Genomic DNA, 26,103 nt, shown 5'->3' on the forward strand with positions numbered 1-26,103 from the left:
TAAAGCAGGAAATGGATGCATGGAGGCAGAGGCAAATAGGATGTTGCACTAATTGTGACTAAAAATGGTTGGGTAGAGTCTGGGAATAGAGAAAAGATTGAAATCAATGGAATTAAGTGTTTAATGGAGCTATAGGAAATTACAGACAATGGGAAAGCTGACTCCATGAAGCTCTTATAGGTCTCCAGGGCTGGGGAGAGGAGCAAGTGGAACAATGATGATGGGGTGGCAGTGTTTTTGATGAACTTGGAGAGTGAACAAAAAGAAAATCAACCAAGAGAATATTGGAGTACTTAAGTCTGATGGTTATAGAGGCACATAGTTAGGTTGAGTAGAAACTAAGCCACTGTGGTGACAGAAGGGAACTTAAAGAATCTTTTTGATGGACAGAGTTTAAAATAGACAACTCAAAATACTACACAGGTTAGAAACAATTTGGCTTGCATGGTAACAGTCAGTAAAGGGGACAGAGTTGTTGGTATCCAAGGTAAAGATTTTATGGTTATCTTCCCAATATGCAAGAGGAAATTATAAGTTATTCAAGATGATGTTGAATAAGATTTCTTACAGCCCAAATGCAGTAGAAGGAGAACAGAGTAGTGGTGGATAGGCATAGCTGAATCTCATCCTGTGCCACTGAAAGCTAATTATTGCTGGCAGCTGATGTTGCTCAAAGGCAGGATGTAGTTAGGGAAAAGGAGAGAGGTAAGGATGGATCCTCAGGAAACTGCAGAAATAGTGATGTGAGAATGGGAAGAGAAGCCCATGATCAAAAGGCAAGAATGGAGCAAAAGGCAATAGGTTTTGTCCTGCCTCCAGCTCCTTAGCTGATACACTGGTATTATTAGACAAGCTGATCCAGAGCCACAAGCTTTGAAAACCAAGTTAAATTTTTGATTCCATTCCCATGTAAGTAAAAAGCAAAGCAAGCACCAGGGATTACAATCTGACCACCTGTGTTGTTATTTTTAGGGCTGTGTATTTCCCCCTTACCCCATTTACATTATTATTCAGAAAGTAAAATATTAGGTATCACAAGATAATCAGCCTGGGTGGAACTTTAATCCAGCCATGTTATATCTTGGCACAACCCAGCGCCTGCAGGAACTAAAAGGTGAAAGAATAAGGGTAAAAACATGAAATGATATATACTGGAGTTATTGTATTTTACACTTACTACTTGGAGTTTACACAGTTGCTGTAGAAGTTGCATTCCATCTTCTGTCCTCAGGCCTGGATCAATGGTGCAGTGCGCAATGCTGCAGACAGCACTGCAGTTCAGTGTACTTTCCATATTGCAAGGTATGCAGTTCAGTGTTTTCAGCTCACCATTTTCCTTTGCTTGGCATCGTGCGTGCTGAAGTACTGCAGTTCATCACCAGAGGGAAACCTGCAGCCATCCTGGCAAATAGAAAGCATAAAGCCACAAATTCACACGTGAGCTGATGTGGCCTGTTGAGTAATTTTCAGATTCACCTCTCCTTCTCTCTTCTACTCTTCTATCCTCCTGGCAGTGATCCTTGGTGGAATTCAGTTTCAGAAGCAGCAACAATGCAATAAATCAGGGAGCAATCAAGTTATTGGGGAACATTACAACCAAGCTTGAACCTGTTTCCTTGCAAATTCTTGAGCACAAGATACTGAAAAATGATCAAAGTTATTTTTTTAAATCCTTTCCCAGATTAGCTAAAATGAGTCAAATAGCAATTTTTACTGTGACCTAGCCAAGATCACAAACACCATATGATGATTAAACTGTGGGAACATCCAGTTCTTATGACAAATACCATGCTAGACAGTGTGTTTATGCATAGGACACAGGTCAGTTCAAAGATAAATTCAGGGCTTAATCATACAAACATGAATTTGGATTTTCAACTCTCCTTTAAAACCACCTCTAGAATTCCTTCAAACTTATGACCAGGCAGGAGGCCCTTCAGCCCATCGAGTTCATGCCAGCTCCCATTCTCACTCTTCTTCTTTCCCTGTAGCCCATCAACTCCTCGATTCTTTTGCATCTACCTACACAAAGGAGTAATTTACAATAACCAATTAAACTACCAACACATCTTTTGGATATTAGAAGACTAGAGCATAGGGTCAAAACCCATACAGTCCCAGGGAGAACATGCAAACTCCATAAGGGTATCATTTCATCCTTTCTCGCTTTCTCCTTCCCTGCACATCTTCTGCTTAACTACTGAATCCTCACTATCACTGCCTCATTTAGAACTTCTCAGTACCACCAGCTCCATCCACCACAGATTTACTGGGTCACATTCCCAATGCAACACATCATTATATTGTAATCTGCCCTCCATTTCACTACCTTCACCATACCCAAATATCGTGGCTTCAAGCCATACACTTTCCCAATTTAACTTACACCTCTGAATGCTTTACTCTCCCTTATCCTCTCTTTCAGCAGACCCATAATTTCTGCGTGTTTCATTACATAACGAGAGTTTGAATCTCACTACAGTTACTAGGGAGTTTTATAGTCAAGTAATTAAATAAATCTAGAATGAGTTGTCATGAGTAAGAAGGAATTCTAGACCTAGTACAAAGAATGGTGACCATGGAACTACCAGGTTTGAAAAACCTACTGGTTCACTGATATCCATTAGGGAAGGAAATTGGCTGTCTTTGCCCTGTCCGGTCTGTAAGTGATCCCCAGACCAACAACAAGGTGGTTGAGTTTTAACTGCCCTCTAAAATAGCTAACCATGCCTCCTCGGTTCTTAGGTCACGGAATCATAAAGTCATACAGCATGGAAATAGGACCTTTGGCCCTTAATGTTCATGTCATCTATCAAGTATGTACCTATACTAATCCCATTGTCCAGCACTCGGTCCTCAGCCTTCTGTACTTATGGTGTATCAAGTGCTCATCTAAATCAATCATTTAGACACAATGGAGAAGCCAAGGGAGGATGTGGTGATGTAAAACTGCATGTTTACAGCCTTAAAAGGAGGCTCTTTAGTCCATCTTATCTATGCTTGTCAAAAATTGTCTATTTAGACCAACTCCATTTTCCACAGGTTAGAGCATACCAAGTGCTCAACCAAGTACCTTTTAAAATATGAGGATGGTTTCTGCTACCATTACCCTTCTTGGCAATGAGTTCTTGATCCCCATCACTCTTATCCCTCAACTGCGGGAACAAAGATCTTCTTGAGTGGTCCCTCATTGTCGAGGATGACTTACTTTCACTCTAGTTCCATGGGTTCTCAGGTAACTAATGAGTTCTCTGCAAGATCCACAGACGGTGCCACAGGAAGGGCGAGTGAATGGTTGGAACGTTGGGCCTTCCTTCCACTGTTGGTGCATGACCTCCATGTACTCCAGTTGGAGGAACTCAAAATGCATGGCACTTTCCTGTTAGAATCCTCTGCCAGTTAGAATGGCCTTGGGCCAGGAAGGCCTGTCAGTCAGTCAGGCTGATATATTTCTTCAAAGAGGCTAAGAGGAAATCTTTTAAGTGTTTTCCCCGTGCTCCCTGTCTTGACAGAGTTTGGAAATAGATTGCTTGTTTCAGGTTTCTGGTATCTGGCACACAAACCGTGTGGTCTAGCCATTACAGCTGGTTGTGCATGATCAGCACTTCAATGTTGAGGATGTGGGAGAGAATGCTGACAGTGGTTCTTCCAACCTATTAGTGGATTTGGAAGATTTTGCTGACGCAATGTTAATGCTTTGAAGTGCCTGCTGTAAGTTGAAATATGTTTCCGAAAGCATACAGAGAGCAGAGGTTACCGCTGCTCAGTAGACCTCGAGCTTGGTGCTAGATTTAAGATCTTGCTCTTTCTTGCTCAAATGAAATCTATGCTGGCACACTGCTGAACATCATCATCGAAAGCTGCCAGGATATGGAAAGTGATTCACATTGGCCAGGGTCTCATTGTGAATCTTGGTTGCTGGGGAGGGCGACGCAGAATTGTGGTGGGGACAAGTTGATGAAGGATATTCGTCTTCTGGGTTTTTAGTCTCAGGTACATATCACCTATACCATGATGAAGGAATTAATGGTAGATGGGAGCTCAGTCTTTGAGTATGGACATCACAGGCATCAGTTGCTGGACTGAGGTTGGAATGACATTGTTTCTCAGATGGAAGCTATGAAGGTTGAATAGTTTTCCACTCGTCCAGTGGATTAGATTGAATTGAGTGGGGGCTTGCTGGAGGGGAGATGAAGTATTGCAGCTCGGAAAATTAAGAGGGGTTGTCCATAGACTCTGCCACAAGTGGAGCATACTACACATTTTAAGATTCCGGACTACTATGTAAAGGCATAGACTACTGATCCCACGACACGAGTTTGGACCCCACCATGTTAACTGGAAAAGTTAATTGCAAGTAGTGCAGAGCTGGTACCAGTAATGGTGACCATGAAAGAGTCAGATTATTATAAAAACTCATTCAGTTCACTCATGTCATTCCATCTTTATCCAATCTGACTTGTATGTGATCTCCAGTCCCACAGCAAATTAGTTGAGTTTTAAATGGCCTCTGAAATAGCCCAAGCAACTCACTTCCCTCTGGGGTAATTCGAAGCATCAACATCAAGGTGCTGATCATGCAAAGCCAACTCCAGTGGCAGGATACGTTGCCCACATGCCTAACACCAGATTTCCCAAAACAAGCATTATTCTTTGAGCTCCATCACAATGAATGATTTCCAAGGAGAAAAGAGAAAAAAACTTAAAGGATGTCCTCAAAGCCTCCTTGAAGAAACAGAATATCCTAATGAATTGTGGGAATGCTTGGCCCAATCTGGCAGGGAAGCTCCAGAAAAGCACCATACATTTTGACTCCTGTGACTGGAGTACATGAAAGTCAAGTACAAACAGTGGAAGGAGCACCCAACACTTTGCTTGTCCCAGTCCACACACTGGTTTGATCTGTGGTAGATCTATTGGGTTACTAGTCATCATGGAGTAAACAGAGGACGGTGACAAGTTTTTGAGGACAGCCAAATTTCAAAGAATCTTCCATAATCCCTCTCGAATGATGGACAACTGTAGAGAGGCATTGGAGGTCAACAGTGTCAAAAGCCCAGAAATGAGAAGGGTGAGCCTGTCACGTAACTTTGACACATGTTGTTTTTACACTTCAGCAAAGCCAGAAGTCAGATTAGAGGTATTCAAACAAGTTCCAAGGGAATAGACATAAGCTTGGAAGGCTGCTACACATTGAAGAACTTTGGAGAGGGAAAGGTTGGAGGTGGGTAATGGTTATTTTATTTTTGAGAGGGAACATGTTGACAGATTGAGGAAGAGGTGGATGGTTCTTTTCTATTCAGGAACCATTCACAGTATCAGCTAGTCCAAGATCCAGAAAGGGAAGCCAAGTGGTCAGCTATTTAGTGGAAATAAGGTTGAAGGAGCAGGAGGTGGGACTGGGTCGGGTACAGACATGATGGAAGAAATTAGGAAAGATGCTTCACAGACATTGCCCAATGAGGAGATGTAGAGCCAGTATTTGATCCGTAGCTGGTCTCAATCTTAAAAAGCTCCAAGCAGCTGCTGAGGAAGAAGGTAAAGGCATCATTGTCATGTTTCAGGAGATAGCTGGTGATGGAGAAAAGTAACTATAGTTACCTATGCCTTCCAAACAATCATGGAATGAGCAGTTTTGGCAGCATGAGTTCTGACGCTACTTAATGTGATCCAGCCACATTTAGAGATGGATAATTAAGATCAGATCGGTAGATCTGTGCCCTTTGAACTGAACAAATACATGCCTAGAAATAGAATCATGTAGCATTGCTTTTTAATATTATGTGATTCAAACCATCTGAACGCAGTAAGTTTACACAAATAATGAGGTAATGACCTGATAACTTGCTTTTGTAATGCTGATTGGTGGATATTGATACAGATAAATATTGATAGGATGCAGAGCTGGGCTGACAAGTGGCAGATGGAGTTCAATCCAGAGAAATGTGAGGTGGTACACTTTGGAAGGACAAACTCCAAGGCAGGAGTACAAGATAATAGCAAGATTCTGGGCAGTGTAGAGGAGCAGAGGGATCTGGGGGTCATATCCACAGATCACTGAAAGTCGCCTCACAGGTAGATAGGGTAGTTAAGGAAGCTTATGGGATGTTAGCTTTCATAAGTCGTGGGATCGAGTTTAAGAGCCCGCAAGTAATGATGCAGCTCTACAAAAACTCTGGTTAGACCACACTTGGAGTACTGTGTCCAGTTCTGGTCACCTCATTATAGGAAGGATGTGGAGGCGTTGAAAGGGGTGCAGAGGAGATTTACCAGGATGCTGCCTGGATTAGAGAGTATGGATTATGAGGAGAGACTAAAGGAGCTAGGGCTTTACTCATTGGAGAGAAGGAGGATGAGGGGAGACATGATAGAGGTATACAAGATATTAAGAGGAATAGATAGAGTGGACAGCCAGCGCCTCTTTTCCAGGGCACCAATGCTCAAAACAAGAGGACATGGCTTTAAAGTAATGGGTGGCAAGTTCAAGGGAGATGTCAGAGGGAGGTTTTTCACCCAGAGAGTGGTTGGTGCATGGAATGCACTGCCTGGGATGGTGGTGGAGGCTGATACGTTGGTCAAGTTCAAGAGATTGTTAGATAAGCATATGGAGGAATTTAAGATAGAGGGATATGTGGGAGGAAGGGGTTAGATAGTCTTAAGTGTGGTTTGAAGGTTGGCACAACATGGTGGGCCGAAGGGCCTGTATTGTGCTGTATTGTTCCGTGGTTCTATTGTTCTATAAATGTAGTTTAAGGCACCAATAGAACTCCTTCGCTTGAATAGTGCCTAGGTTTAAATACCTCATCCAAATGTTGGCACCTCTGTTGGCACTATACCAAAGCATTGGTCTAAGTTATGTAAATACCCTCACTTCCATGGATTGCAACTTGAACTTAAACCTTCCAAGTTGAAGGCTTACGCCATGGAGAAGTTACTAATAGACTGGAGTGGGTGGGAGGAATGAAGAAAATCAAAAAGAGGTTTTAATGTCAACGTAGAGTAAATTTGTAAAAATTCTAGTCTGAGCATGAACCACAAATTAAAAATTGATGTTGAGTAAGTTACATTAACAATGGCTTGGGTCTGACTACATTTGTGGCCTATTGCAGGGACTGCATAGAACAAAATATCCAAAGTGAGCAACTTCACAAAATGACTGTTATACTGTAGTATTATGTTCATCTTTTCTTAATCATGATCCTACTTGTGAAGCAAATTTGTCATACCATTCTTGCACTGGTAAGTAAAAAAGTAAAAGCCACAATCTCCTCATCTACAAACATAAGATACCTTTCCTGTCACAGGTCTAAGTGCTGTTTTAGGCAGTCCTTTAGACTCAAGGATGACCTGCTCCCACTCTGTGTTCTCAGATGGCTGATAAGGACAATATGGGATCTACAAATCTGACACTGTGAACTAGATGGTGCTTGATGGGATAGGGCAGTGGGTAGTTTTGGAAGTGATGTACTCCTTCTGTTGTTTTGGCTAAGCTTCATCATGTTCCCAAAGGAATTCAATGTTCTCAGTGCCATTCCAAATGTTCCCTCTCAATTTTCACAAGACAAGATCACAAAACAAGAGCAGAAGTAGGCCATTTGGCCCATAGAGTCTGCTCCGCAATCCATGGAATTTTGTTTGGTCATCTGCCAAGGATTCTCATGAATCGAGGGAATGTTACACATTTTCAAGGCAGCTTTGAGGACATTCTCAAATCTTTTCCTCTGTCTTCTGATAACTTCTTGCTGTGGCTGAGTCCAGAATGGCTGTTTTGGGTGTTTGGTGTTGGACATGTGAGTGACATGACTTTTTATTGCTGGGAATGTTGGCCTAGAAGAGGACATCCATGTGGATTTGCTTATCCTGCCAAAGGATTGGAAGACTCTGCAGAGACAGTATTTGTGCTTTTCAGTGCTTTAATATGGCTGTTAATGTTTCACAAATATATATGATCTATGTTGTCTAATAACCCCACACCACCAGGTTCAAGAACAGCTACTTTCCTTCAACCGTTCAGTTTTTGAACCAACTGGCAAAACCACTACAGTTTAAGCAACACCATGACCACTCTGATCACTTTGCACTAAAATGGACTTGTTTTTTTTGTTCTAATTGTATTTTTCTTGTAAAATTGTGTACAATTTATGTTTTTCTTGTGAATGCTGCTTATATGATGCTATGTGCCTGTGATGCTGCTGCAAGTAAGCTTTTCATTGCACCTGTGCGTACACGTACTTGTGCATATGACAATAAACTTGATTTTGACTTTTTTTAGACCATGAGCTTTGTGCCAGGCTTGAGATCATGATGCAGAGTTAAACAGATAAAATACACTTTGGCAACATTGCATTACTTTAAAGCTCAAGTGTTGCCACAACTTCCTGATCGATCAACAAAACAGGAAGGGCATTAGAATAGATCCAAGGTACAAAAGAAATGTGTCAAAGAGGAAATGGATTGTTCTGCTATGAAAGTGTGAACTGCAGTTCCATCACTTGACATCTTTGTTATTCAGTGAAGTTCTCGCAATCTATTATAACGGATATATGAAGTCCTGCTGTCTTAAGACCAATAATTTGAATCTATGGGTAGTAAAGCCACCTAGTTTCTACAGCTGATTCTTCACATAGTGGTTCCTTGGTTATAACACATTTGTTCCAAGATGAGTATTTAATTTTACTGGCATATGTTCCAATTGCAACAATGGAAAACTGGTCTCCAAGGCATATCCTGTTTATATTGACAGCATTCGTAAATAATAAATCAGCTGAAAATATATTGCATCGCGCAAGTTAGATTTCATCCAACTTTAGGTGATGATCACCTTCTGAAATGTAGGCAAACTAACATTGCTCTGCACATTTTGGAAACTACTACACATTAAACAGGATTTCAGTTTCAGATTTAAACAGTATTAAAAGCCAGTTTGATTTCCAGTAGTGTTTTAAGAAACTGTGTAGAAGAATGCTGGGGCATTTATCAGAAAATTAGAAGCTTTATTTTCAAGTTCAAACTAAAATTGTCTTTCCAAGATTGAGAGGTTTGTGGAACTTTTAAAAAAGCAGCATTATTTGCCAATTCTATTAGTCCTAAACCACATTTCCACTGGTGTTAATTTAGTTTTGATTCTGAGAGGCTAGCAATGGAGAGTCATCTCTCAGCATTTTAACTTTACACTGAATATACAGCAGGGAAAAGCAATTTGGCCAAACAGTTCCATACTGGTTTTTACATTGCACCCAAGGCTCCTCCCATCTTTCCTTATCTAACAATCAAGATATCCCATTATTCAATATCCTTCATACACCCATCTGGTTTCCGCTTTAAATGTGTCTAAACCATGAATCTCAACTGCTCACTGGGAAGGAAGTTCCACAGTGTCATCACTCTCAGAAGTTTCTTCTGAATTCCATGTTTGATTTCTAAGTAACCATTTAGTTTTGATCTTCCCTACAAGTGAAAACAACTGGCCTGTATCAAAGAAATTTATAATTTTAAAGACCTTTATAGGGTCACTACTTGGCTTTCTTTCAAGACACCCAGCCAGTTCATTTCCTGCTAGGTCATTTTCTGGTTATTTGAATCATGCTTCCAAATACTTTGAACCCTTTCTAACATCTTAAAATCTTTTTGAATAGTATGGCAAACAGAACAATACTCAAAACTTTGATAACTCTAGCTTAACTTTTCAATTCTATCTCTACAAATAAAAAGCAAAGTAAGCTCCCAGGGGTTACGTCCTGACTAACCCATGTTGCCATGAGTTTGTACTCACATTTGTCCTTTACCCCTCTTAGTTTCTTATATTCCTAAAATAAAACCTCATTACTTTTCTTGCCCAAGTGCAATCCCTAACACTTATCTGTGTTGAAAATCATCTGCCAATTATGTGGCCATTCTGTAAAATTATTACGTTTTCTACTCTGTTGCAGTATGCCTTAGTATAAATGTCCCATATGAAATGGGCTTGGATAGCCTACACTTCACGTTCACCTCTTAACTTAGGTCGCACACACCCTGCTGGCTTTGTTACTGTGACTGTTCTGTGAGGCAGAGTGGGTCACAAGTAATGACTAGACCCTAGGCACCAGAAACCAAAGACTGCCCAACCTCCACCCTGATGAGGGCCTTTTTATTTTCCCCCCACTGTTTCTAAGTCTTTCTGATCAACAGAGGCATAGAGGCAGTTAAAACCTTAAAAGTCATTTAGAACCACATTCAACTTATGAATTAAAACTTTATTAGATAATACAACATTTTTTCTTAATTATTTATCTTCACCACTTTTAGTGAAGGCCCAATCAAATGGATGGGCTCATACCAGATGCAGTACCTCTGACTGGAGAAAAGCACTTTATCTAGCCCTGCAACTGTGTCCAATACTGAACATCCCTGAACTCATGGAGACACAAGAGGCCACAGATGCTGGAATCTGAAGTAACAAACAATCTGCTCAAGGAACTCAGCAGGTCAGGCAGCATCTGTGGAAGGAAACAAATTGTTGACATTCTGGGTCGAAACCCTGCATCAGGATGCCGCCTGCAAATTGTTTGTTACTCCTGAACTTGTAACAGGTTCAAGGGACAGAGCAGGAGATTGGCTCCACTGCCATTTGATCCAAGTGTGTTCTATACCACCACATTGCAATGCAGAGGCATCAAAGTTTGGGACATGCTGACTGCTAGTCCTGTACAGATTCTCCAGCAACCCATGAGCCCGACGCAACTAATGGTCTAATGTAGTTTTAAAAATAATGACATAATGACCTTTAGGGTTATCAGGGGTTCATTCACATCTATATTACTACAAAGTCTAGAAGTACCAACATAAATGTGAATGGACCCCTGATAATCCTAAAAGCACATTATCACAGAAGCAAATCCAATTCATATACTCTACAAAGTGGAAATGTCCTGATTATGGCCCAAGAGTTTGCTACAGAAGTGTGGCTAGAGCAGCTGGTCAATTGTGACCCTCTGGGTGCTTAATTCTGATGCCAGGATAAGCGACAAACTTAAGAGGGATTTGAGAGCTAAAATATGGATTACCTTAATTCAAAATCTGAATTAGAAACAACTCCACTGTAAACACAGTAAAGGAGCTTTGATGTGATATTGGTTACGCTCTAGCTTGAGTGTAGGAATTTCAGGACACCGACGAAACAAGAAGGGAATGCACACAGGATTTCTGTACATTTGAGTAGAGGAATTTAGCAGAAGTAGGTCAATAATAAATAGAAGAGACTGACCACTCAGATTTTGAAAGCAATTTGGTAATCTCCAACGTAACTTCATTCATATTGGAGAAGGGGTGGGAGGAGCAGGGGAAGTGCATAAAAGCCCAAAAGGGAAGCACAAACATTGAAAGCACAATAGTTACTCAGGAAGCTTATCTTTGCAAACATTTTAAACTTTCATAAATATATTGAAAACTTATTTGTCCTTTTGGAAGGAATTATAAAAATTGTATCTACCTTTCTGCCATTAAAGTAAAGGAACTAAATAAACAGTATAAACTCTAGGAATGGTGAAACTGAATCTGCAAAGTGAACAGTGACGACATCAGCTTCTAGCATATGTCATACCCTATTGTTTAGATCAATAAAGCCCTGTCAATAGAAAATAGCATGCTAGCTCTCCTTGTTACAGAGTCATACAGCATGGAAAAAGGCCCTTCAGCTCATACATGTCCTTGCTGACCAAGATGTAAATTCAAGCTAATCCCATTGCCCAGCACTTGGCCAATATCCCTCTGAACTTGTCATCAGAATCAGGTTTATTATCACTGACATATGTCGTGAAATTTGTTGTTTTGTGGCAACAGTACAGTGCAAGACATAAAAATGACTATAAGTAACATGAATAAATAGTGCAGAAGAGGAATAATGAGGTAGTGTTCATGGACCATTTAGAAATCTGATGGTGGAGGGGAAGAAGCTGTTTTTGAAACATTGAGTGAGAGTCTTCAGGCTCCTGTACCTCCTCCCTGATGGTAGTAACATGAAGAGGGCATGTCCCAAGTGGTGAGGGTCCTTAATGATGGATGCCACCTTCTTGAGGCACCGCCTCTTGAAGATGTCCTTGATGGAGGGGAGGGTTGTGCTCGTGATGGAACTGGCTGAGTCTACAACCCTCTGCAGCCTCTCTCAATTCTGCACATTGAAGCCTCCATACCAAGCAGTAATGCAACCAGTCAGAATGCTCTCCACTGTACATCTGTAGAAGTTTGCAAAAATCTTTGGTGACATACCAAATCTCCACAAACTCGTGACAAAGTAGAGCTGCTGGCATGCCTTCTTTGTGATTGCATCAATGTGTTGGGCCCAGGACAGATCTTCTGAGATGTTGGCACCCTTGAACTTGAAGCTGCTCACCCTTTCCACTGCTGACCCCTCACTGAAGTTATCCATAGGCCTGTCTGCATACTTCTTAAATGTATCCAATATACCTGCCTCAACCACTTCCACTGGCAGCTGGTTCCATACATCCACCATCCGTTACGTAAAAAAAAAGTTGCCGCTCAGGTTCTTCTTAAACCTTTCAGCTCCAACCTTAAAACTATGTCCTCCAGTTTTTGATTCCTCAACCCTGGAAAAAAAGAGCACTCAGCCTATCTATGCCCCTCATGATTTTATATACCTCTATGAGATCACCCTTCAGTCTCCTATGCTTCAAGGAGTAATGGTCCAGTCTGTCTAACCTCTCCCTATAACTCAAGTCCTGACAACATCCTTATTTTTGCACTCTTTCCTGAACGTAATACTCCAAGTGTGGCCTCACCAACATCTTGTACAATCACAACATAATCTCTCAACTACCAGCTTGTTGCTCCCTGTTAATTTTAGTCTCATCACTCAACTTAATTCCATGGATTAAATTCACCAGTTTATACTTTCTATACTTGCTTTAATATAGATGCATCCATTCATAGAATTTTACATCAAGGAAACAAGCCCTTCAGCCCAACTCATCCATGCCAACCAAGATGGCTAATGATGTTAACCTTTAGGGATATGATTCTCACTTTGGGTGAGAGAGGTCCTGGGTTCAAATCCTGGATGAGCCAGATTTTATTTTAAAAGGTCTTTTATAGGGCAGGCACGGCAGTGTAGTGGTTAGTGTAATGGTATTACAGCGCCAGCTACCCAGGTTCAATTCCAGCCGCTGTCTGTAAGGAGTTTGTATGTTCTCCCTGTGCCTGCGTGGGTTTCCTCCGAGTGCTCTGGTTTCCTCCCACATTCCAAAGACGTACGAGTTAGGAAGTTGTGGGCATGCTATGTTGGCGCCAGAAGCGTGGCGACACTTGAGGGCTGCCCCCAGAACACTACTCAAAAGATGTATTTCACTGTGTGTTTCAATGTACATGTGACTAATAAAGGTATCTTATTGCCTGTGTTTGACCTCCATCTCTCTAAACCTTTCTATCCATATCCCTGTTCAAATGCTTTTTAAATGTTGTAATTGTACCTGCCTCTATCACATCCTCTGGCAGCTCATTCCATGTACACACCACCCTGTCTGAAAAAGTTGCCCCTCAGGTCCCCTTTAAATCTTTCCCCTCTCACCTTAAACCTATGACCTCTAGTTTTAGACTCCCCTACACTGGGAAAAAGATTGTGACTATCTATCCTATGCCCCTCATAATTTTATAAACCTCAATGAGGCCACCACTCAGTCTCCTTTGCTCCAGGGAAAACAGTCTGAGTTAAATTCCATCAGCCATTCCCTTGCCTACTTTTTCATACAACTTTCAGGTTGTAACCTGAGACAACCTTCTTCACTGTCCACTATACCACCAATTTTGGGATCATCTGCAAACGTATTAATCATGATACTTGCGGGCTTCCCCCAGGTGGGGTCAAACACAGGCAAAAAGATAAGATATCTTTATTAGTCACATGTACATCGAAACACACAGTGAAAGACATCTTTTGCGTAGAGTGTTCTGGGGGCAGCCCGCAAGTCATGCCACCTTTATTCTCTTCCAGATCAGTAATATATATGGCGACAATAAAGGAAGGAACAGTAATCCCTACAGCACACCACTGGTTACAGGCCTCCAATCTGAAAAACAGCCCTCCACTACCACCCTCTGCCCCCTACCACCAAGCTAATTTTGTATCGAATTTGTGATCTCACCCTGGATCCCATGTATTCTAACCTTCTGGATCAGCCTACTATGCTGAACCTTGTCAAAGGCCTTACCCAAGTCCATGTTGTCAATGCCTACCACCCTGCCCTTGTCAACCCTGTTGGTCACTTTCTCAAAAAATTCAATCAAATTTGTGACACATGCACAAGGCCTTGCTGACTACCCCTACTCAGTCGTTGCCTTTCCAAATGCAAACCAGTCCTATTCCTCAGCATTCCTTCCAGTAACTTTTCCACCACTGATGTAAGGCTCACTGGCCTGGTGTTCCCTGGCTTGTCCTTGCAGCCCTTCTTAAACAATTGCACAACATTAGACATCCTCTAGTCCTCTGATCCCTCACTTGTGGCCAACAAAGACAAAAAATCCCTGCCAGAGCCCCAGCAATCTGCTCCCTTGCTTCCCACAACGTTCTAGAATACATCTGGTCAGGCCCTGGGGATTTATCCACCTTTGTGTTACAAGATCACCAACACCTCCTCCTTCATAATGTCGATATGCTTAAGGATATTACCGTTCTCTTCCCTGAACTCACTAGCTTTCATGTCCTTGTCCACGGTAAATACCATGAATACAAAAAGTCTATATTTAAGACCTCGCCCATCTTCCGTGGACCAACACATAGATTACTGTACTGATACTTAAGGGGACCTACTCTCTCCTGAGTTACCCTTTTGTTCTTAATATGTAGAATCTTTTAGGATTATCTTATCTGCCAGGGATATCTTTTGGCCATTTTGATCCTAATTTCCTTCTTAAATGTACTCCTACATCCCTTATATTCCTCAAGGGACTCGCTTAATATCAGTTGCCTATACCTGACATAAACCTTCTTTTTCCTGACTTGTGCCTCAAGATCCTTCGTCAACCAGGGTTCCCTAATCCTGCCAGACTTGCCTTTTACGCAACAGGAACAAAGTGGCCCTGAAGTCTTCATTTTCGCTTTTAAAAGCCTCCCACTTGCCAGACGTCCTTTTACCTGCTGACAGCCTGTCCCAATCAACCTCTGCAAGTTCCTGTCTAATGCCATCAAAAATAGCTATGCCCCAATTCAGGACTTTAACTTGTGTCTTTTTCCATAACCATTGCAAAGACGTATGGGTAGGTTAATTTGGGTTTAAAATGGGCGGCGCGGACTCGTTGGGCCGGAAGGGCCTGTTATCTTGCTGTAAATAAAACTTAAAAATTTAAAAGATTTTTTTTTAAAACTTAAAATTTAATAGAATTATGGTCACTGGCCCCAAAGTACTCCCACACTGATACATCAGCCACTTGCCTAGCTTCATTTCCAAAGTAGAGGTTGAGTATCGATAGCCCTTTCTCAAGTAGGACCTTCTACATATTGCTTCAGAAAACTTTCTTGCATGCACTTAAATTCTGCCCCATCTAATCCTTCAGCACAAAGGCAATCTCTGTCAATATTAGGGAAGTTAAAATCACCTACTATTACAACCCTATTATTCCTACACTGAGTGGCAATTTCTCCACATATTTGCTCCTTTAATTCCTGCTGGTGACTGGAGGGGCACAGTGCAGAGGGTTAATATCTCTGAACTAAATGATCAATAATTTTTAAAAGTTAGAGATCCTGGGTTACTTTCAGTTCATTTTAGATAAGATATTAAACCAAGAATTCCTTGCACTCCCAAAGCATTATTTTGAAGAAAGGGAAATTATCCTCAGTGCCCAGAACTATATTGATCACTCAATCAACATTATCAAAACAGATTTTCTCATCGTTATCAGTAGGAGCCTGCTGTGTGAAAATTTGCTGTCATACTTCTGAAGTATTTCACTTACGGTAAAGTTCTTTAGGACATCATGCACTCATAAATGGAAATATTTCATTTATTTTTAAACATTCCTTCTATGATTTTTTTGGTAAAGGAACCTAAAAACATTAGTGGTGGATAAGCAGACTGCCAAACCAAATCATTTCTGAGGGCCAGTCACTCAACCAGATGCTGATATTTTTAGCTGTGTGGATGAAGACACAAATTCTAATATGTTTATTAATAGCCTAGAATATGTTCCAAACACCACAATGTCAATAATTTAATAAACTATGGCTAGTCCTTTTATGCATTTGACAGCACATTTTTAGCCTTTATCAGTCCAGGAGATTCAACAACAGTCTGAGTCCGTAACCAAACAACATTTCATCATTAGTTTTAAAATAATCATTGATATACCTCCTGGAAACCTTAACTTGTTTTGACTTTTTAATCCACTTGACTCTCTGGCTGCAAATTGCTTACAAATTAAGTTACCGTAAAGACTGAATTCCCAAGAACATCAATTTACCTAAGAGTCTATACACAGTACCACATACACCCTGGTTCTCTCAATATTCAGGTTATATTTTCTGTACTTAGTTCAATGAATTTACAGTAGGTTGACGCAAGTGTTAGGCAATACTAAAAATACACAAGGCTGCTCCTGAAGTATGTAAAATCAAAGAATCATAGAATGTTTATAGCAAAGAAGGAGGCCATGTGTCTGATTATGTCTAAGGTGGCTCTGGGAACAGCAGGCCTAACATCCCCCACCCTTTTCCCCAGCTTATCCGATTCCCTTTTGAAAGCCCTGATTGAATATTTCTACCACCCTTGCAGGCAGTGAGTTACAGCTCATAAACATGCTGTGCGTATAAAAAACACTTCTTTCCTCATAGCTCCCCTGCTCTTCTGTCCAAAATGATTCATTGGCCCCCAACCCTTAGTTCTCTGTTAATGGGGACAGTTTTTTTTTCTATTCTCGCTATCTAAAGAAGCTATGGCCACACATGCCTCCTTTTTGCCCTAAGAAGAACTCCATCTTCTCCAGCCTGACCTTCCATTAAATCCCTCAACTCTGGAACCAGTATAGTATTTTTTTGCACTCTCTCCAGTACTGTACTTTCATATCTTTCCCAATTTGAGATGACCAGAACAGGATGCAATGCTCCATTTGTAGCCAACCAGCATTTTATTGAGCTAGTTAAACAGGATTATTAAGCTCTAAGTAACTAATTTCAAACATTTTAACCCAGCAGAGCATTGGTAAAAGCAGATCCAGAGGGCATAAATGGGCATTGACCCTTGAAGCTGATGGAGATCACTTTAATAGAAAGTAACAGGGACTTTCCGCTCAGCTCCTCCCTGGATATGCCATGTTAAATCTGAAGAGAAGGTAGCAAAAATCATTTGTCAGTCTCATTTTCTTTCTCTTTATCTCTCCTTACACTTGCAATTTTCCAAAGCCTGTCCGGCTTCAGAGACTCCAAGCAATGTCACTCTTCCATAAAAAGCAAGAGATCTTCTAACCCCCACCCTACCATTCTGGAAATGGTTCCATCATGGTGTGTGTGACTAGCCCTGCAGTGTTCATTCTTTACTGTGGCAATGTACCAGGTCTCTGCTGATAGTTTATGGCAATGAATCTTTTGCTGCCAATGTCAGGTGATGACTTGGAGAGAGAAGAAACAACTATAAACATCACCTGGTCACTAGATCATTGAAAGACATAGTTCAATAACCGGGAATGGTCTTGGTACTTCCAACCAGCTTTGACAATGTGGCATTTAGAAGCTGTGGTTGACACATTTGGTTAACTTTAAAATGTGTTGTGTGTCTGTATGTAGCGTGCAGACAAATTTCATAAAAGACCAGATGTATTTTATGTAGGTAGACTGCAGTGTTATAGGTATAAAAATACATGGAAAGAAGCCAAGCTGACCAAGATCCCCTACTCACCTGGCCCCAAAAGCCATCCCAGAGACTTTGGGCAGAATGAAAGACTTCATGGGCCACAACGTTCTCTACCTTATTCAAAGGCATCTAACTTGGTGTTGAGTTACAAATATGCTGTGTGCCACAGTTAATTTTAGCTCTCTGCCTTCACACTCGCCGAGAACAAATAATCCAATCAAGCCTTCAGCCCTCCCAGCTTGCATGGTAATAAGGGAAGCACTGAGCCAGGATGGTCCTGGGATTAGTTCCTGGTGTGCCCCGGATCAGGGTACGAATAGCTACGTTGTGCTGTACATGATGACAGATGATTCAGCCAAAGATAAAAAGGGACAGGGGATGTGGAATGTCGTGGAAGAGATTTATAAGCAAATAGAAATAAGCTCAAAGTAAAGACTGTAGATGCTGAAAATCTGAAGTAAAATAAAATATTCCAGTTAGGCAGCATATTTGAAGAGAGAAACAGAAATAGCCTTTCAGGCCGATAAACATTCATTTTTATTTCTCTCTCCACAGAATATTTCCAGAACTTTCTGGTCTTATTTTAAGAATTAGCCAAATCCCTTTGAAAACTTTAAAAGTACACAGAAAGGGTAAGAACCAAGGAGGAAGCATCATTCAAGCCCAAAATGAATACCTGACAGGCCAATACAGATCATTATAGATAATAATTAAACTTGTTTTCATACCAGTACCAGCAGTACAAAGAGATAACAGACTTTGGATTCCAAAGCCCACTGGTGAGCAGTGATCTGGTTGAGCAAATCTAGCTGAACACAAAGTGCAAGCAACCACTTACAAAAAATGAGAAAATAGCATCAGTGGAATGTAAAACCTATTACTACAAAAGAAGTTTCATTGTTTGTTGATTAACTTCCTTTGGCAAACCATTAATTAACCGTTGCAGAATTAGTAAATGCATCAATAACAAGTTCTTCAGAAATAAAAATACTCTTAAGCTTTGATAATTGTCTACTCACATAGATGCAGAGAAGCCACACACACACACACACCTTTTCCAACAAGCAATGTTTTGCAGTTCATAAGAAGATCACAGAATTCAATAATTCCAGGAAAATTAGCAAAAGTAGATAGGAGTTGTGTGCTTCAGATAGTCAGCTGTTTCAAGAGTCTGAACTTCCAGGCAATAATCAGAAGGTGCCACAGAAATACTTCATGTTTATCAATGCAACTTGCATAGCAAAAGGTGGCACTTTATGACAAGATAAAGTGACAATATACTGATTAGAAATTTGAACCATTGTTGATTTTTAAAAGAAGACATCGGACCTATCAGAGTTGCTTTGGTGCATAGAAAAAAATCTATCATATCCAAAGCCCATTTCTAAAAACTCAGTTTTCTGTGCTAAAGAATCATTTATGCAAAATGTTTCTATCCCATGATTTTTCCTCTGTCTGAAAAATAAATGCCCAGGAAAACAATAGGTTCCCAAGAAAGAATGATGGGGGAAAAAATACTAGAAGTTAGTTCTAAGAGTCACAAAAAACAATGAGCAGGTCTCACAATATTTAGTATTGGAAGCTGCCAAAACAAAACATTCTTCCCCAACGAGGAAGCAACACAGGAAGCAACATTCATCATTAAACTGCACAAGAATTTATTGGCCTGGATTTTGCAGTGACAGAGATCTAAACTCAGCATTCTTATCATTACATTTGAAACTGGCAGCAATTTTAAAATTTCTGTCCAAAGATTAAAGTGAAAATCCTAAAGTTGCTGCCAGTGCAACATCCATTCCCCTCAGCTTATATAGTTTGAAGTTTACACCACTGCAATCAAGGGTGATCATTTGAACTAACAAGAATTCCAGGAGTTTATGATACTAATACTACTGTAAAATACCGTACCAATCTTGTCCTCAGTTACAAGAAGTGTAAGTTTTTAAATGGTGTTCTAAGTCATGATGATTGCTTAGCAAGCGAATTGGTGTTATAAAATGGTGCATTCACTGTAAATTACTCTCATACATATTTCAAAATACAAGGCATTTAGAAATAATTACAATATTTGATATTTTACCTATTCTAATCATGTATGTTTCAATCTTTATTCTCCATATTGTATTTAAAGTTTTAATTAAAATTGTGCATTTTCCTTTCTAGTTTGCTCAGTGCAAATTCTTTCATGTGATTGCCTACTCATCCAGCTTGATGATATCACAACAATCCTCCAAAATCTGACTGCAGCAGGTATTGGTAAAGGAGAAGTCCATAGATTGCTGGATTCTTGGAGTCCTTTCTTTGAGGGTGAGTGAATATCTTGTTGATTTGCTGTTAATTTTTGTGTGAATTTATGCATCACCAGTATAAATGAGTTCAATTCCTGCTATTTGTTGGAAAGAAATTAATTGTACTTTTTTGGATTGAATTTCTTCAGTTTCTGGAAGTAAAATGGTGAAATTCTAACCCACTGTACACTGAGCATACTTTTTCATTTAGTTTCCCAATCTCCCACAACCAACTGACACCTATTGACTTCATAGCTTGCTTTATTCAAGACTTAAGACCCTTATTTCAGACCGAACTAAATAATTTTCAAACTTTATACAGAATTCTGTCATATTATGAACACTGTTCCCCTACACTACCAGATCATCAATTAACTCATTTTCATTACACAATATTAAATCTAAATAGTCTGTTCTCTCGTTGGTTCCTGAACATAATGAGCTAGAAAACCACCTCTTTTGTACACTCCATAAATTCATCCTCTCTGCTATCACTGTTCATTCCAATTAAAAGTTTGTACAGATTAAAGTCTCCCATGATTGTTACATTAGTGCTTCTAAATTCCTGATTATACTATGCCTTTCTCTACTATTAAAGTTTGGGTGTCCATAGATCACACCCACCAATATTTTTGGCCCCTCGATGTATCTTAGCTTCACCTAAACAGATTCCACTTGATTTTCTGAGCTAAGATCCTTCTTCTCTACTGCCTTTATCCTATTCGGGATACTCTGCTTTATTTTTTCCATTTCGTCTACCTCTTTTTAATGTTAAGTGTCCCGAAATGTTTCATTCCTAACCTTGGTCAGTTTGCAACCATGTAGCTATTGGATTCATTGAATGGCTGCTGGATTTATTTCTTTGTGTGATTAAGTCGCTTACTTTCTTATCAATGCTGCACATATTCAAATAAGAAGCTTTCGACTTTGCCTCTGTACCATTTTTCCTGGTCTAATTCTAATTGGAGGCACACTCTTATGTTTGTATGCACTGTCCCTTCTTGACAGACTTGTTACCAACTCTGTTACCCTGTGCCATCACTTTGTCCTTTCTCTAACTTCTTAACTTTCCAGACAGAAGAGCATATCAGGACATAAGTAGAGATTTCTCCTCCAGGAGTGGACAATGGAGTAATGATGTGAACTTCATGATCTCACTTGATGTACCATGGTGATTCATGTCCATTCTAGGAAACTTAGTATAGCTAATTTTATTCCTGTTCTTGCCAGATGTCCACTTATGATGGTAGTTACTAAACAACAAGCAGGAGAGGAAATAATGGGTGGATTTCTTCTCCCACTTTCACACACAGTGTCCAATTGTCACATTTTTCTTACCCTGATTCAGCGCAAATGAACCTCACTAATAAGATTAAATACTTGGCTGTTATGAACCCATAAAATCCATGAATGTTCAGCTTTAAAGAATGTGCCTTGAGGCAGGCTCTCAGACAAGTGGATGTAATTTACTTGATTAGCCATAAACCCCTGGGGTTGATAAATTAATAAAACAGCAGAATAGACTTTATTATAATAATGTCAACACTTGCTAATTTAAAAGTGTAAATTAAGGATTTAACAGCTAATGAATTCATATGCAGTACAGACTAATTAATACACATCAACACTAAAAATAATTAAAGGATAAGAAAAATTGATCATGGTCCCAATAATGGAAGGTATAAATGTTTACTATCAGTACGTTTACAAGTTAGGTATATCAGTTTTGATAATGATTATAGAGATCAATAAGATTAGAGTTCCTTATCTATGCATTTTAAGTTGTATTGGCAAAGCAGGGGAAAAGCACTGTACATGAGAAACAAATCAGAACTTTTACTCTCACATCTGAGAAAATAGTACAATTCAAATACAATAAAAAGTGGCTTGGTTACATTCAGGCCCAGTGCAAACATGCATAAGCTGAATGTTAATCTTTTATGACTAAACATGTAAGCTTTCAGAAAACATTTGTAATTTTTTTGTGCACCAGGTAGGCAGGAGTCCTGCCAAGACCATCACTACCAAAGCCTGGAAGTAAGTGAATAACCTCCTCCAGGTAGTCAACAATGAACAATATGAGGAAGGCCACCCAGAAAGGAGAAGGGAGTCTCACAATATCTGCACCTCAAAGCTGGAGGAGACTGTCCTCCTCATGGGCAGAGGGATACTGAGGCCCAGACCAACTCACAGAGGGGCCATGTTAATCTGCCAGGTATGCTCATTAACAGTGTTTCCTTGTGATTCCTACATCCTCTTTGAGTTGATCTACAGTAAACATCGTCCTTAGTATCAATCATCACTGGAATTCACTGGAAGTAGGTGGTCCATGTATCCATATAGCTTCAGTCAACTCACTTCAGCTATATGAAGGCGTTATAACATAACACTGACCACAAGGAAGCTCTTCTAATGATACACAACCATTTATTTCCTGTTGAGGCAAAGAGCAGTCAATGTCGCCTGACCAAGATGTCACCTGGTCCTCACTGAAATCAGTGAAATAAATGAAATCATTTCTTTGTGAATACATTGCCTCGGGGACTTCTCTGAGCAGTGAGCAGCAAACTGGAAGACATGGCAGATTTCTGCTGCAGCCATTTGGAAAGGAAGTTCAGAGTTAAGCATAACCTTGACTGAGAGAGCAGTCCAGGCACAAGAGTGTCGACAAAAGTCTAGCTGTAGCATTTCACTCATCTCAGTGATGGCAACTCTGGAAAACCCGAAGCCTACAGATACACTGAGGTCCAGGTTGGATGTGGTGTCTCTGAAGAATTTCTGGAAGTAGCCTCTGCACTGATGGAGACATCTTGGCCTCCTGCTCCAAACTCTTCCAGTTACCCCAAATCCACAATAGTGCTTCTACCACAGTACCTAATACATGAGTATCTCAGCAGCTAATGCCAGAGAAAGCACACGCTAACAGTAGCACACTCTGTGAACTTAAGTGTCTGAGGTGACTTCTCCAGAATTGATTACAAGCGCTATCTATTTTGGATAAAATTGCTTTTTGCATTAATCAAATGCATTTTATATAGGCTATAAAAATTAATGTTGCAGCACAATCAGAACATTATGCTGCATTGATAAATAAGATCATAATTTACAAAACAGTTTGCTTTGTTCCATCCACGTGTCTATGATTCTTAGGGTATTGTTACGAACCAGCAACAAAAGAAACACACTGAATCATGATTCAGTGTTAAAAACTACTTTATTAATCACTACTTATGATAATGAGAAAAGTAAAAGTAAAAATGTTAGAATGTTAGAAGTAAAAATGTTAAACCTTGAACATTAACCCCAAAACTAAACTCGTCGTGTGTGTGGGGCAAAGTCCCAAACTCCAAGTCCAGGAATGGTTATTAAAGTTCAGTTCTGCAAGCCATAAGGTGAAACATGAGCAAAGGCTTCTTCAACAACCACCGTTGTCTGAAGGTAAAACATAGATGTAGAGAACAGAGAGAGTAATTACGAAATCCAAATGTTCCACGATGGAACCCAAACGACACCTCAGTGTTCACTCGGTAGTGACTTCCTCACCCCGAAAAGCATCTGAATTGTCGTCGTCCACACAAATACCTGTTTCCCTCTACAGGTCAGCAACAAAGTGAACTCCACCGGATTACTCCCAATTTCCATACGTGGATTGTAGTAACAGACACAGTTATTGTTTCTCATCCATCGATAGAGAAACTAGCAGGCTGGTGTCTCTCTCTCTCTCTCCTCTGACTGACTTCGATTGACTTCTTCAACAACATCATTACGTCCTTTATCTTCTGTTGACGTAAACACGCCCCACACACACACACACACCACTATGCTCTATCTTAAAGGGACATTCACCTAGTCCGTAACAGTATAGATTCATGCTGGGATATAATTTGATTGTTATGTACATTCATCCAATGAACCTTTAGCAAATTTTGTAAATTGTATACAAAATACTAAACAAAGTTGAACCCTTGCTAATGGGTTTGCTCCCACATCCTAAAATGGTGGTACTGTAAGTTGCCCCTAGTGTTGGTGGGTAGTAAGAGAATTAGGGATAGTTGAGTCATGTGAGAGAATAGGTTGCAGAGAAATAAGTGGGGGAATGGCACTGATGTAAATGCTGTGAGAGCTGGCAAAGACTTGATGGGCTGAATAGTCTCCATCTAGGTTGTGAAGAATATGAAAAGCCTTGTTGCAGTCAAAATAATTAATGCTAATTTGGTCATGGTAAGTATATAGCTGTATGTGCACATTACCCGTGACCACATTAAACTGCAGCGAATTGTGGACACAGCTCAGCAAATCATGGAAACCAGCCTCCCCTCCAATGGACTCTGTCTATACTTCTTGCTGCCTCGGTAAAGCAGCCAGCACAATCAAAGATGCCACCCATCCTGAACATTTCCTCTTCTCCCCTCTCCCAGTGGGCAGAAGATACTAAAGCCTGAAAGCATGTACCACCAGGCTCAAGGGCAGCTTCTGTCCCACTGTTATAAGACTATTGAATGGTTCCCTAGTACAACAAGATGGTCTCTTGACCTCACAATCGACCTTGTTATGACTTTGCAACTTATTGTCTACCTGCACTGCACTCTCTCTGTAGCTGTTACACTTTATTCTGCATTCTGTTATCGTTTTACCTTGCACTACCTCAATGCACTGTGTAATGAATTGATCTGTATGAATGGTATGCAAGACAAGTTTTTCCACTGTACCTTAGTACATGTGACAATAATAAACCAATTCCAATAAAGACAATGTTGTGTAGTCAACGTACAAATTACAAGTAACTTATTATCTTTGTGACAAGGGGTATTGTATGATGTACTAAGTGACAGTGATCAAGATGCCCAAGGTACGATCCTTGATCTCAATACAGTTCATTGAACTCAGAATTCTCATTCTGCTCAACATCCAGTGACTCCTAATTGATTATGATGGTGTTAGCTTAGGCTAGCTCATCTAAGAATAGGCATTATAGGCCAGCGAGCCTTAAGTCAGTGGTAGGGAAATTATTGGAGAAGATTGTTAGGGATAGAATCTACTCACATCAGGAAAAGCACAGAGTTTTTAGGGATAGTCAATATGACTTTGTGCAAGGGAGATCATGTTTTACAAACCTGATTGAGTTTTTTTTGAGGAGGTGATGAAGATGACTGGTGAGAGTAGGGCAGTGGATGTTGTTTACACACACTTTACTAAAGCTTTCAACAAGGTCCCTCTGGTAGGCTGATCCAGACGATTAAGGCACATGGAATCCATGGAGACTTGGTAGATTGGATTCAAAACTGGCTTGGCCATAGAGTACGGGGAGGGAGGCAGGGGGGTGTGGTGATGGAGGGGTGTTATTCTGATCGGAGGTCCAAAAATCCCTAAAGGCAGTAGATGGGTGACAAAGAAGGCTTATTCCCTTCGTGAACCCAGGCATAGAATACAAGGGAGATCTTTGCACAATTTCATAACACATTGCTTAGGCCCCACCTGGAATATTGTTTTCAATTCTAATCACAACATTGTAGCAAAGACATGATTGCACTAGAGAGCTTGAAAAAGAGATGGAATCTTTCGGTTATGAGGAGAGACTGGATAGGCTAGACTTGTTTTCCTTGGATCAGAGGAGGCTGGGGGGGGGGGGGGGGGGGGGTGGGGGAGCACATAAGAGGTATACAAAATCATGAGAGGCACAGATAAGGTAAATAGTAAGAAACATTTCCCCAAGACAGAGGTGTCTAAGACAAGAGGGCAAAGGTTTAATGTGAGGAATAAGAGGTTTAGAGGGGATCTGAGGAAGAATTTTTTCACCCAGAGGGTGGTTGCAGTCTCTAATACACTGCCTGAGAAGGTGGTAGAGATAGGTACTCTCATAACATTTAAGAAGCATTTGGACAAGCACTTGAATCACCAAGGTATAACAGACTACAGACCAAGTGCTGGTAAATGGGATTAATATTGATAGATACTTGATGATCATCTTAGGCAAGATGAGC

General features: G+C 40.4%; 1 protein-coding gene and 1 long non-coding RNA gene across 4 annotated transcripts in view; one reads left to right on the forward strand and one right to left on the reverse strand.

Moving 5' to 3' along the window:
* The window catches only part of LOC127569124 (uncharacterized), a 73,988-nt gene extending 49,170 nt beyond the window's left edge, over positions 1 to 24,818 (forward strand). For 2 of the 3 annotated variants that reach the window (XR_007956159.1, XR_007956160.1), the window contains 2 exons: positions 19,998 to 20,141; positions 22,116 to 24,818. This is a non-coding gene — a long non-coding RNA (uncharacterized LOC127569124). The remainder of the gene's footprint in view (positions 1 to 19,997; positions 20,142 to 22,115) is intronic. The other variant, XR_007956161.1, reaches the window with a different exon arrangement.
* gpr156 (G protein-coupled receptor 156) overlaps positions 1 to 26,103 on the reverse strand; it is a 58,163-nt gene that overhangs the window by 26,581 nt on the left and 5,479 nt on the right. The window contains exon 2 of the mRNA XM_052013484.1: positions 1,178 to 1,401. Within this exon, the coding sequence (XP_051869444.1) occupies positions 1,178 to 1,294 (117 nt within the window). The 5' untranslated portion in view covers positions 1,295 to 1,401. The remainder of the gene's footprint in view (positions 1 to 1,177; positions 1,402 to 26,103) is intronic.

The sequence above is a fragment of the Pristis pectinata genome, chromosome 4, assembly GCF_009764475.1.
Source record: "Pristis pectinata isolate sPriPec2 chromosome 4, sPriPec2.1.pri, whole genome shotgun sequence".
Taxonomy (NCBI): domain Eukaryota; kingdom Metazoa; phylum Chordata; class Chondrichthyes; order Rhinopristiformes; family Pristidae; genus Pristis; species Pristis pectinata.